Raw genomic sequence first — 13370 nt, forward strand, 5'->3', positions numbered from 1 at the left:
ACGTGATAAGTCTGAGTTAAGAAATGTTTCCGTAATTACATCCGTTTCCGGTTAATAAGGAATCTTGATCTTGGATAGAATCATGATCTGGTTCTTGATCTTGATTAGTAACCGTAATAACTGATGTCATGCGGCCACCAGCTTGGGTCCAAGTACTCGAACCCAATTATCATAATTAGCTTGTTTTACTTTGGAATATTTAATTTGATGGCCGGGCTAGCTAGCTGGGCACTGCCCCCAGCCAATTGCCTAATTGCCGGCCTCTTGAAAATTAGTTGCTGATCACCACCCTCGCTCGCCGTTGAAAATTAGATATAAATTCAGTTACCATATCGGCCAGATCATTATGTTGAAGAACACGTACGCGCGGCAGCTAGCTACAGCTTGCCAGATCTTCCGTCTTCGCATCTCTTTTCGTGTAACTACTACGTATATAATACTTCTTAGTGAGGAGTAATAACGCCGGCCGCATGCCTTGAAAAACCTCTTCTCCTTTTACCAACAAGCTTTCCACATAGGTTTTGTTCCCCACTTTCATAGCATTCTTAGTTTTTGCGGCGTGCGTCATCTTGCAAGCGTTGATTATATATAGATGTTGTTGTCGTCGCTTGTTTACCAACCCAGATAACAGCTTTCAACTTCCTGCTTAATTAGGACATAAACTCTCTCTGATATTTTTTTGTCTGTTTTGAACTGCAAGACAACAAATCCGATCCATAGTTCTTGTTATCTCAGGCTTGGGTCCAATCAATATTATTATTATTTATTTTTGAGAGACAAGTCACTAAAGCAAATATAAAATAAGGCAGCCGTATGATGTTCGGTCGTTGTAACAAACATTCTCTCACTTGGCTCTAATTAGCAGCACATAAGCTATATATAGTTGAATACACGAAATTAAAACAAGTTCTCGCCTATTTTTTTTTTATAACAAGTTCTCTCTTTCTTTTTTTAATATATATGTGGCTATAATAGAAGTGTCAATGCTAGTGATATTTGATGCTTGAGATCAGATCAGCTAGGCGTTTAAAAAATAATTAGATCTAGATTAAATCATTTTTTTTAAAGAAAAGGGCCAATTTTATCCCTAAAGAAGTGGGATTGATCGAGAGCAAGCCATTCGCACCTCCACAACAATTATTGGCAAGCCATTTAGAAATTGTATGTAGACTAATTTTTTAAGAGTTTTACTAGGTATAACCGGGATGTGCAAATGGGGATAATCGGGCTGTATGTGACAGTTTACGTGGAATAAAAAAAAAAAGGATAAAAGTAAAAATATAGAAACAAAGAAAGATTATAATAAAGCAGATATCTATCTTTCTCTTTTTTCTTCTGTTTCTTCTTTTCTCATCTCTCTCTTTGTTCTTTTTTTTTTCCTGGCATATAATTTTCATGGATAAGTTTTTTTTTTTTTCATTCTTCGTACACTAGCCCGTGCCTTTATCACAAGCAACTCTCTCTCTCTCTCTCTCTTTCTGTGTGAATCTAACCCATTACGCCATGGGAGCAAAAGATGGGTGCGGCTGTTGCAGTTGTGCGCCAGCTTTGTTGGTGCCTCTTGATCAGTTCATCCAAGCATTGATTTTTGTTTTTCTTATGTAATTTAATTCTTTAATTGTTCTTTTATTTTGTTAAGCATCGATCATTAATAATATCTAGCCGTTGGTGACATTTTTTTAGGATTTTTAAACTAGCCGTTCAATTCATGCTCGTACATAAATAAACACTCAAACTTGATTAGAAAAAGAGATGGAATGATTACAGCAGATAAAATTGATAGAGATATATGAAAATTTTTATTAAATGGGACGCTGGTTGCACCAGGCGGTTGCAACAAGTATTTTTGTTTTTACACCGACTCATTTAATTTATTACTAGTTTTATTAATTGTAGAAAAAAAATATTTATCTTATTTTACTTTTTTTTTCTTCAAGATTCATGCGACCGACATCGCAAAAATATTTTTTTCATTTTGTAAGCATCTTTTACAAAATGATCGGCACTGCTCGTTTTATAAAAGAGATGTGATGATCATAAAAATATTTATGCTACTTTAGCAGCATTCTCATAAATTTCATGCGAATCTTCTATATTACCACGTCATTATCGTTCGATCACCTTAATTAATTGATATTTATTTTTTTCTGGCCGGGCACTAGATGGGCCTAAAAAAATTTGGAAAATCATGATCAGATGGGCCTAAAACTTTGCCAACTCCTGTATGCATCGGTGATTCTATTTGTATTCTTGTTTCAAAAACTAGGATTTTCAATACCTCGACAAGACAGGTCTGCAGAATGATCGGCGCCGTATGGAGAAAGTTAAGTAAACAAAAAATCTTCACAACTTCTTTATATTCTACATTCTATATTATTTTTAATTTTTATTATTTTTTTATTAAATATTTATTATATAAATAAAAAATAAAAAATTTAAAATAATTTAAAAAGATTAAACTCAAAATAAATTTTAAAAAAATATTAAAAATTTAAAAAAATGTGAAGTGTAAAGTATAGTAAAGGTTGTGTAACAAAGGTGATGCTACAGCCCCGCTGGGGGCTCCCGTTGGGGGTGTTGTATTATTTAAATGTGTTTTGTTTAAGTAATTTTTTATATAGATCTTTTAATATTTTAAAATATTTTTAAAAAATAAAATTATTTTAAAACATCATTAAGAAAATACTTTCTTAATCAGAAAAGTAAAAAAAAAATATATTAAAAAATACTTTCTTAATCACAAAGTAAAATAAAAAATTATAAAAAAAAAATTTATAATTTTTTATTTTACTTCATGATTAAGAAAATATTTTTTAATAATATAATGATTTTTTTAAAAAAAATTATTTAAAATGGTCACGCTATAGCCTCGCTGGGGGCTCCTGCTAAGCTTAGCATGTATTTTTCTATGTATATTTTTTTAATTTATTTTTTTTTTACATTTTTAAATATTTTTAAAAAATAAAATAAATTTAAAATATCATTAAAAAATACTTCCTTAATAAAAAAGTAAAAAAAATTATTAAAAAACACTTTCTTAATTACGAAATAAAATAAATATTATTTTTTATTATACTTCATGATTAAGAAAATATTTTTTAATAATATTATAATATTTTTTTAAAATATTTAAAATTATTAAAAATAACTATATAAAAAAAACTAAAAAAAATACATAAAAAAATACTAGAGCCCAACGGGAGCTCCTAGCGGGGCATCTAGTATTTTCCTAAGTAAAAAGCATTTCTCAAGTAAAAATGATCAGAGTAGTTAGGGACTTGGGGGAAGGAAGTGAATATGAAGCTAGCTAGCTAGCTTATTGGATCATTCATCCTGCGCTAACATTCATTATTTCAAGGAAAATGCTGGAGCTCTCGCTGGGGGCTCCCGTTGGAGCTCTAGTGTATTTTATATGTATATTTTTTAATTCTTTTTTTATATAGATGTTTTTAATAATTTTTAATATTTTTAAAAAATAAAAAAATTCATAATATTATTAAATAATTCTTTCTTAATCACGAAATAAAATAAAAAATATTTTTTTAATATTTTTTATTTTACTTTATAATTAAGAAAGTATTTTTTAATAATTTTTTTTTTACTTCTTGATTAAGAAAATATTTTTAATAATATTTTATATTTAAAAATATTAAAAAATATTAAAAATATTTATATAAAAAATAATTTAATAAAAAACACAAACAAATACATGCTACAGCCCCAGCGGGAGCTGGAAGGGCTGTAGCACTATCCTTATTTCAAACCTAATGGTCAAACCCACTGAATGGAATTTGAATTTTTACCTTTAAACGTGTGTCCAATGCCAACTTTCCTTCTTGAACGTACGGCTGGAATCCATGAGGACTTCAAAGATCAATTTGTATGATTCTTCCTTCTTCTCTCTCTCTCTCTCTCTGCGGCGAGAGAATTGGTTGGCTTTGTTTGGTAATGGAGACAAAACAGGTCATATCATTTTCGTACGGTAACCATTAACCAACCTTCATCGCTTAAAATTAAGCAAGACCAGAAAGTTCAGTACAGCAAAATTAGCAGAAATGGTAACTGCCAGACGTTCCTCCTTTTGCGTTGAGAAAATTAGCCGCAAGCAGAGATCATCAAGCGATTAGGTCGTTGGGAACAATTTTACAACCATAAAAAATGGGTGCCCTTACTTTCACCACAAATTATAGATAAATGAATTAATGTTATTTTCCATTCTAGTTAAGTCAGGGTCTCTTCCTGCAGCTCAAATGAATGCGTTAACAACAATGATCAGTATAGCTTGATTTACAAACGTGTGCGTGCATGCATGCATGTTGTGGCAAAGTGGGCAGCTAATGGTCTTGTATGTGTATATATATAGATATACAAATATATATATATATGGGTTCTATATACGTATTAAGTAATGCTATTCATCATTCAATTTCTCATTATTTTATGATGTAACATTAGATGATTAGAGGCTATTTATTATATTTTACTTGTGAACCTATCATCTAATGCCACATCATGAGATGATGAGAAAATAGATGATGAATAGATTTTTGTCATAAATATTTAATGGATCTCATCATTTTATGATGTAACATTAGATGATTAGAGACTATTTATTATATTTTACTTGTGAACTTATCATCTAATACCAAATCATGATATGATGAAAAAATAGATGATGAATAAATTTTTTTCATAAATATTTAATGGAAAAAGAAGTACTTAACGTTCATAATTATGTACACATGCAGAAGCTAGCTAGTAAAGTTTGTGGAATTATAATATTGTCTTTGTTTAAATTCAACTCTACATGTCGCAATATGCAAAAACAAGTAATATTTTCGCCGTTGTATACGTTTTCTAATTAAAAAAACCAAAATGATTTCTATTCTTTGATCAATCTAATTATATCCATGATAAACAAATACAGTAACAAAAAGTTTTAAAATTAACGATGATTGATCACAGCCAAAGTAAATTAAAACGCTAGCTATTACTCATAAAAAAATTAAAAGGTTATTAATTTGAGAGGCTTGGCTAGATTTCGATAGCGAATTAACTAGCAATATTGATCGATTTCAAGTACTTCCAAAGACTTGAGCGAAAACTAAGCTGATGCAAATCCAAACTGATATGAGATATCCAGGTCTAAGTTATATGTTGATTGCATTGAACTACATTAAGAATGTGAATTTGCACAAATATAACAAGAAAAACTTAACTTTCTTAGACTTGGATACCTCATATATATAAGTTTGGACTTGCATCGGTGGCACAACAGTGTACGGTATCCAAGTCCATATTCTACTTTGATTGTGTTGAACTTCTTGTGAAAAACGATACAAGAAAGTAAAGTAAAATAATAAACAATCACATGACATAAAGATTTACAAGATTTGGCAATGTGCCTACATCCCAAGAAACTGTAAAAGATTGATTGTCTAAGAGAATCACAAATTACACTTTGAGACAAAATACACAATTCTAGACGGTCATACTGTTTATAATAAACATATATTTATTTAATTGTATGGCAGAAATCTTAATTTCATAATTATTGGGTTATTTGTTTGACTGAAGTGTCTATCGAGAATCAAGCGAACTATCTGTCTGACATTCACTCGAGTGACATGTCAAATGAACTCCCTATCTAACCTTCATTTAAGCTATCTATCGCGTGAATGTCAAGTAAACTCTGTATTTATTGCATCGAACTATTTTAAAAATATGAATATGCACAAATATATATATTTATATATATTAAGAAAGGCTTAATTTTCTTAGACCTGAATCCCCATGAGAATGATAAATGATGATATTAAAAAATTAAACTTAAAAATAATGATTACCAAAAATAATTCAAATATTTTTAAAAACTTAATTATTATTCATTACTTTTTACTTATTTTTTTATTATTATTTTTTATTTTTTATTATTATTTAATATTATATTATTACTTTTTACTACTACCGAAATGTAATTAACTCACGTAATGATTGAGAATGATAGGAACATGGTCTCAGTTAGGTGGGCTCGACATTTAAGATGCGTGCATGGGACGATGTTCAGAGTAACTCCCACCGATCCCTTGCTCTTCTCAACATTGTCATCTTTGATTTGCTCTCTCCGACCGACCATTCAAGTTAATATTTAGCTAGCTACCTAACGGTCACACATATTTCTTTAAAACAAATAAAAAATTGAGCATTAATTCTATGCGGTATATATCAGTAGTCTTCCTCCTCCTTGTGTTCACCAGCCATTAATCCCACACAATCAGGCAAGTCCGTGCACCGATCACGCTCAATTTTAGCCACTCTAGCTCTCTATCTCTTCCTTTCAACCTAGCCAGCCAGCTTAACCTGTACAGAAACAATGGGATCTGAAGCTGTGGTCCATGTTCTTCTGATATCTTTCCCAGGACAAGGCCATGTTAACCCTCTACTCAGGCTTGGCAAGCGCCTTGCTTCAAAGGGTTTGCTTGTAACGTTCTCCACCCCAGAAAGTATTGGCAAACAGATGCGAAAAGCCAGCAATATCACTGACGAGCCTGCCCCAGTTGGCGAGGGATTCATCCGCTTCGAGTTCTTCGAAGATGGATGGGACGAGGACGAGCCAAGGCGCCAAGACTTGGACCAGTACTTACCCCAACTGGAGCTCGTTGGCAAGGAGATCTTCCCCGAGATGATAAGGAGAAACGCAGAACAGGGACGCCCCATCTCTTGCCTAATCAACAACCCTTTTATTCCTTGGGTTTCGGATGTGGCTGAGAGCGTTGGCCTCCCTTCAGCCATGCTTTGGGTACAATCTTGTGCGTGCTTCGCCGCGTACTACCACTACTACCACGGCTTAGTCCCTTTCCCTTCCGAAACCGAACCCTTTATTGATATTCAATTGCCTTGCATGCCACTTCTGAAGTATGACGAAGTTCCAAGCTTCTTGTACCCTACCACTCCGTACCCGTTCTTGAGGAGGGCCATCCTGGGCCAGTACAGGAACTTGGACAAACCCTTCTGCATATTGATGGATACGTTCCAGGAACTGGAGCACGATATCATCGAGTACATGTCCAAATTCTGCCCTATCAAAACTGTCGGGCCTCTCTTCAAGAACCCCACGGCTCAGAACGCAAACGTCCGCGGAGACTTCATGAAGGCCGATGACTGCATAGAGTGGCTGGACTCAAAGCCACCCCAATCAGTTGTGTACATCTCTTTCGGCAGCGTCGTTTACTTGACTCAAGCCCAGGTGGACGAGATAGCTCACGGGATCTTGAACTCTGGGGTCTCGTTCTTATGGGTCATGAAACCGCCACACAAAGACGCTGGCTACGAACTGCTCGTTCTTCCAGAAGGATTCTTGGAGAAAGCTGGGGACAGAGGCAGGGTGGTCCAATGGAGCCCACAAGAGCAAGTGTTGGCGCACCCCTCCGTTGCATGCTTCGTCACACACTGCGGATGGAACTCGACCATGGAGTCACTCACCTCAGGCATGCCGGTGGTGGCTTTCCCGCAATGGGGTGACCAAGTCACGGACGCAGTGTACTTGGTAGATGTGTTCAAGACTGGGGTGAGAATGTGCCGAGGTGAGGCCGAGAACAAGGTGATTACTAGGGATGAGGTGCAGAGGTGCTTGCTGGAGGCCACGGTGGGGACCAAGGCAGAGGAGATGAAGCAGAACGCATTGAAGTGGAAGGCCGTGGCGGATGCTGCGGTGGCGGAGGGTGGTTCCTCCGACCGGAATATTCAAGCCTTCGTGGACGAGGTGAGAAAGAGAAGCATGGCTCTCACCATTAGGTCAACTACTAACGGGGTTGAAGATTTCGCCAATAAGTCAGCCACCAATGGGCTTGCAGATTTAGTCGAGTTAAAGGATAATAATGGGAACGCCAACTTGGTTGTATCCTAATTACTTAGTAATTAATCCTCGGACGATTCCTAGTTAACGAAGAAAAACAAGGTATGAACTACTACGGGTGGGCACGTGTTAGGTAATGATTGGGAGGTGGAAGTGATTAATTCAATGTGGAATAACTGGGATACCTTCTATATCTAGTGAGGTATTGGTTTTTTTTTCTTTAATCTTTTTTAATATATATATATATAATATAATTATAAACAGGCGTCTTTGGTCTGGGCGCTTTGCTTGTTTTTAGTTTTTGTTAATTTTATTGAGTTATTTAATATTAACCGGTAGGGCCCGATTAAGATTGAGGACAGCCGAAATGAGGAGGGAGGAGCTATGGGTCCTATGGGTGCCAAATCGAGTTTTCGGGTTGTATTGGTTACGTGTCAAGTTAAGAACATCTAATTATATATCGTTAAATTAAACGTGTCAAATTTTTATATCTTAATCTAATATATTTAGATAATAGGTAGTATCATGTCATCCATTTTGACCCCTTTAATAATTAATTAAAAATATATTAATACGATACGACTCATTTAAATTTGTTTGTTTCATCTAAATATGTTAAACTAAAACACATAATTTATTTGACCTAATTAATATAATTTCGTATAAAAAATTAAATCTATATATATTAATAATCACAATATCTTAAAAATATATATACCAATATTTTTCAAGTTTTAATATATAATAAAATCAATATTATAAACCATATGACAACATATATGAGCATAAATCTAAAATTACAATCTCAATAATAAAAAAAATATCAATATAAATATATTGAAAAATATCAATATTATAACTTAACCATAATAAAATTTTAATTTTAAAATAAATTATAAACAAGTAAAAATGGGTAGATTTCATGTAAAGCAGATTGACTCGTTCTTATCATATTGATTCGTTTATAAATCATATCTTAACGGATCAATCCTTTTTGATCCGAACTCATTAACATTAAACTCAAATCTATTAATTTTATATCATATTTATATTAAATTCACCGTATTATATATTGACATCCTATCGTGGAAGCATGACCTTAAAATATGCAAAGAAAAAGATTCCATAGAGCCATTTCTAATTACTTTCTAACATAAATATATAAAAATAGGAAAATAAATAAAATTTAAACACCTTAAAATTAAAATATCATTTATGGTCAAATCTTCCCTTCTGAAAGTGACCACTGTCCCTGTAAGCTTGAAAAGGACCAGACATCTACCACATACCGCTATTCTCAGACGCTATGCAACAAGAATTTACAAGCTAAGCTAAAAACATGAAAAAACCGCAAGCAGTTTTCAAACAGAGCAATGCTATACAATTTTTTAACCTCGATATATTATATTTTTTTATTTTTTTTTTGACTTTATTCTTTTTAAATTAATTCAATTTTTCTATTTAATATTCATATATTACTTTTTTTATAAAAAAATAATAATAATAATTAAAAAAAATATAGTGTGTAGAAATTATATGAATAGTAAAAAGTTGTATAATTTTTTTCAAATAAATAATGAAAATGATAGGTACCTTTGTCTTTTGTATCTATCATACATACATACATATATATATATATATATATATATATATTCAGAATTTACGTTTGTTTATTTTTTAGTATTGTATTTTTTAAAATACATAAAAAACACTTTAGAAAAAAGAACAAAAATAATAATGTACCACATTCGGTACTTTTTTTATGGGTGGCTCTAGGGCTGAGCATCGACCACTTTGGAGTCGAAGGGCCCAACCTTTGACTCCGACTCTGACTTTGTTGGAGGTCGAATCCAACCTCCGACTCCGACTCCGACTCCGAGATGCACAAAATCCGCTCTGCCTCCGACTCCAACTTGTCGAAGTAGAGTCGGATTTTTGGATTTTTTTTTTTATCTTTTTTAACTTCATATTTGACCCACTTTTTTAAAAAAATAAAATTGGGGGCTTCAAATTTCAATGGCAAGTCTTTGGGAATAAGACTTCACATACTTAATCAAATTTCTGACTCTTAATCAAATTTGTGGGCTTTCAAATTTCAGTAGCAAGTTTTTAGGGAGAAGACTTCATATACTTAATCAAATTTTTTACTCTTATGATCGAGTCATCAACATCTTTCAAACCTTCACTCACAACAAGGTTTAAGATGTTTGACGTACACCTCATGTGAATAAACTCATGAGCTGCAACACAATTCTCACTTCATATTTCTCTTGTTCTCAACCAATCAATAACAGAGTCGTTAGAAATAGCATTGTCTACCGTAATTGTGAGGATTTTGTTAATGCCCCAATCAAGCATACACTCCTCCAAATCGTTGCCCCCTTGTGGTCACTAATATGAACAAATGAAATGATCCGCTTTTGTAACTTCCAATTACTATCAATAAAGTGAGCGGCCACACACATGTAATTAATATTTTGGATAGAAGTCCAAGTGTCGGTGGTCAGACACATTTTTTTTTTTTTGTCGTCAAAAATATTTTCTTCAAGCTATCATTCTCTCTCAATAATAACTTTATACAGTCACGCATTACGGTAAATCGAGAAGGAATTGAAAACCTAGGATCAAGGAATTTAGTGTATTCTCGAAACCCTTGGCCTTCAACAACCCTAAAGGGTAATTCATCCACTATCACCATCCTAGTAAGGGCTGCCCGGATTTTTTTCCCATTGTACTTGGTCATTTGTCATTCCTAAGCTCTTCTCCCATTGGCCTTCAATCCACAGCTGCATCTTGTCCTTGCCTTTTGGGATGGCATTTTTATTGCCTCCCACAATGTTTATAAGTAGCTATAGGCTCTTTGGGATCACAATCAGGCACTCTTGTGAAGTGAACCCATACCAAAGACCCATTCTTAGGAACTCTACTACCAGGTGGAAGGTGAGGGTTAGAATAGAAGGCACTAGGAGTGCCTACCGAAGATTCTATTGGTCCGCTGGACTCTTCAATTATAGGACTGGGAGTATCAATAGGTTGTTCTGGGATGCCAGGACAAGATGCAGCTGTGGATGTAGGAGTGCTTGTGCCTTCTATATTCATGATTTAAGAACTAAAGTCTAAAACACAACAAACAACAAAATAGTACGATTAAGACCATCACTAAAACAGCCAAACACAGCCCCAAAAGCACAATACAAACTCATTAACTCAACTTGTGGATAATTTGCAATCACTAAAACAGAAATATGTTTCAGACAATATATACTCATCTTTAACAGAAAAATAAAAAAAATCAGACCCAACAACATGAATGAAAACACTACTAAAATAACATAAAAAATTACATATTTTTTAGTAACGGATTCCCAAAATACAATCAGCAAATTAAACCCAAATTACCAATCAGCAAATTAAAACCCAATCATTTAACCGTATAAATCACTAAATCAGTACACGACAGGGGCAGTCTAGGTCTAGGAGCTTACTGTGGTGAAGGGTTGATCTGGAAAGAAGCACTATCAAAAGCCAACTCTGGAAATAACCATAGAAAAAATCAACATTACCAACCTCAAAGATTTGATTAAAGAACAGAGACATAGGTTTGGGTAACTTACCGACTTCGAATCTTTAATGGGCAGTGATTAATCTATGATTGAGAGTGTAAGAGATCAATAGGTGATAGGGAGTCGAGGGACGGTGTTTGCACAGATGTAGTACACCTCAAGAGGCCATCGACGGTGACGACGGGACCTAGGGTTTCAAGGGAAACTTGAGAGAACGAAGGGATTTCGAGACTGTCGCAGAGTTGTTGATGGTTGTGTGAGAGAGGGGCTGCGTGAGAAGGAGTGAGACACTGAGACGGTTGTGACTGAAGAATTTGAAGATTGAAAATGAAATGTGGAGGGGGGAACTCGGGAACCCGAAGGCCTAATCCGGAATTCCCATTAACAAATAGAAACGGTGGCCGTATAGTATACTAATTAGTAATTACTATGAATCTATTTTTAATTATATATATATATATATATATATGAAGATTCATAAAAAATATAAGACATATATTATTATATATGAATATTAAAAAAAAGGGGCAATGTATACGAAATGAAGATTCAAAAAATAGTATTACTATTTTATATATAATATACTATTACTATAATATACTATTAGTCTATTACTATATCTTATAGTATAATTACTAATACTATAGTATCATACTATTAGTATGTTAGTGATTTAATATATATATATATATATATTAAATCTCTAATCTCTTATACTTGATATATATATATATTAGTAATACACTAATAGTATTAGTATATTAGTATTAGTATTAGTTATACTAGTAGTGATATTAATACTATATATAGTTATAGTGATTATTTTTTTTTTTGAGTAAAATAGGTGTCAACCTTCATTAAGAGAGAGGACTTACAAAGTTGATTTGAAAAACAAATCAATTACAATCGTTAATAACTCCCCAGTACACTTTCGTGACTGACATGGTCTAGTCCAGACAGTAAATCTCTAATGACCTAAATCTTTAGAGAAAATACCCCCTATGTCCACGACAGAGATTACAAAACCCCATACCCCGACTAAGCAGGGTAGGGTGTACCAAACCCCAACAACCCCGTCAACGCGGAGGGGGGACTAATACTCCATTCGGACCAAAGTCCGAAGGTACTAATTTTTTTGGATTTTTATTAACCTAGAAACTACATTACACAAAGGAAACTACAAAGAAAAAACACTGCAACAAAAGAAAAACGGAACACAGGGGCTGCTGTGGCGCGTGCAGTACACGCGCCACTCTAGGAAGGGAACCGCCAGTCGACCTTGGAGATCCCGGACTCACAGGCTCCAGAAATGCCGCACGTGGTGTTGGCAGAGGACTCCCGGGTGGTGCGTGGAGGCCACGCGCCGAACGACGCCGAGACTTCGAGCCGCACGTGCGGGCTAGTCGCCGCTCCGTTTGGTGCCGAATTCGGTGGTCTTTAAGATCGGCGGCAGGGCATCACCGTGGCGGGGCGCGTACTGGCCTGTGGCGGCGGGAAGACCGAGATCGGTGATTCGCACTTATTTCCCCTGAAAAAACACAAAAACACAAACAAAAACTACATAGAAGAGAATGGAAGGAGGAGGAGGAGGGAGGGAGGGGAAGGGAGCCGAAGCTCCCACCCCTCAAGCCGGATCTGCGAACGAGTTCTAGGTTTCAACTGCGAGAGCTCTTTTCGAACATTTCCTCAACTTATAGTTATAGTGATTAGTATAACTACATTAGTATTAGTTATAATGATTTAGTGTAACTATATTAGTATAAGTTATAGTGATTTAGTATAGGTATAATACTATAAGTTATAGCTATAGTCTATATTAGTATTAGTATTAGTATTAGTTATAGTGATTAACATAACTATATATTAGTATTTGCTATAGTGATTTTAATTTAGTATAACTATATAATAGTATTAGTATAAATATTATACTAACTATATCACTGATACTAGTA

General features: G+C 34.2%; 1 protein-coding gene across 1 annotated transcript; it reads left to right on the forward strand.

The window, feature by feature from the left end:
- Window positions 1-6206: 6206 nt before the first annotated feature.
- Window positions 6207-8163, forward strand: LOC108996303 (gallate 1-beta-glucosyltransferase-like). The gene has a single exon (XM_018972121.2). It carries the CDS (start codon window positions 6374-6376, stop codon window positions 7904-7906), a length of 1533 nt encoding a protein of 510 aa, XP_018827666.1. The 5' UTR covers window positions 6207-6373; the 3' UTR covers window positions 7907-8163.
- Window positions 8164-13370: the final 5207 nt, after the last annotated feature.

This window comes from Juglans regia, chromosome 13 (assembly GCF_001411555.2).
Source record: "Juglans regia cultivar Chandler chromosome 13, Walnut 2.0, whole genome shotgun sequence".
NCBI lineage: Eukaryota > Viridiplantae > Streptophyta > Magnoliopsida > Fagales > Juglandaceae > Juglans > Juglans regia.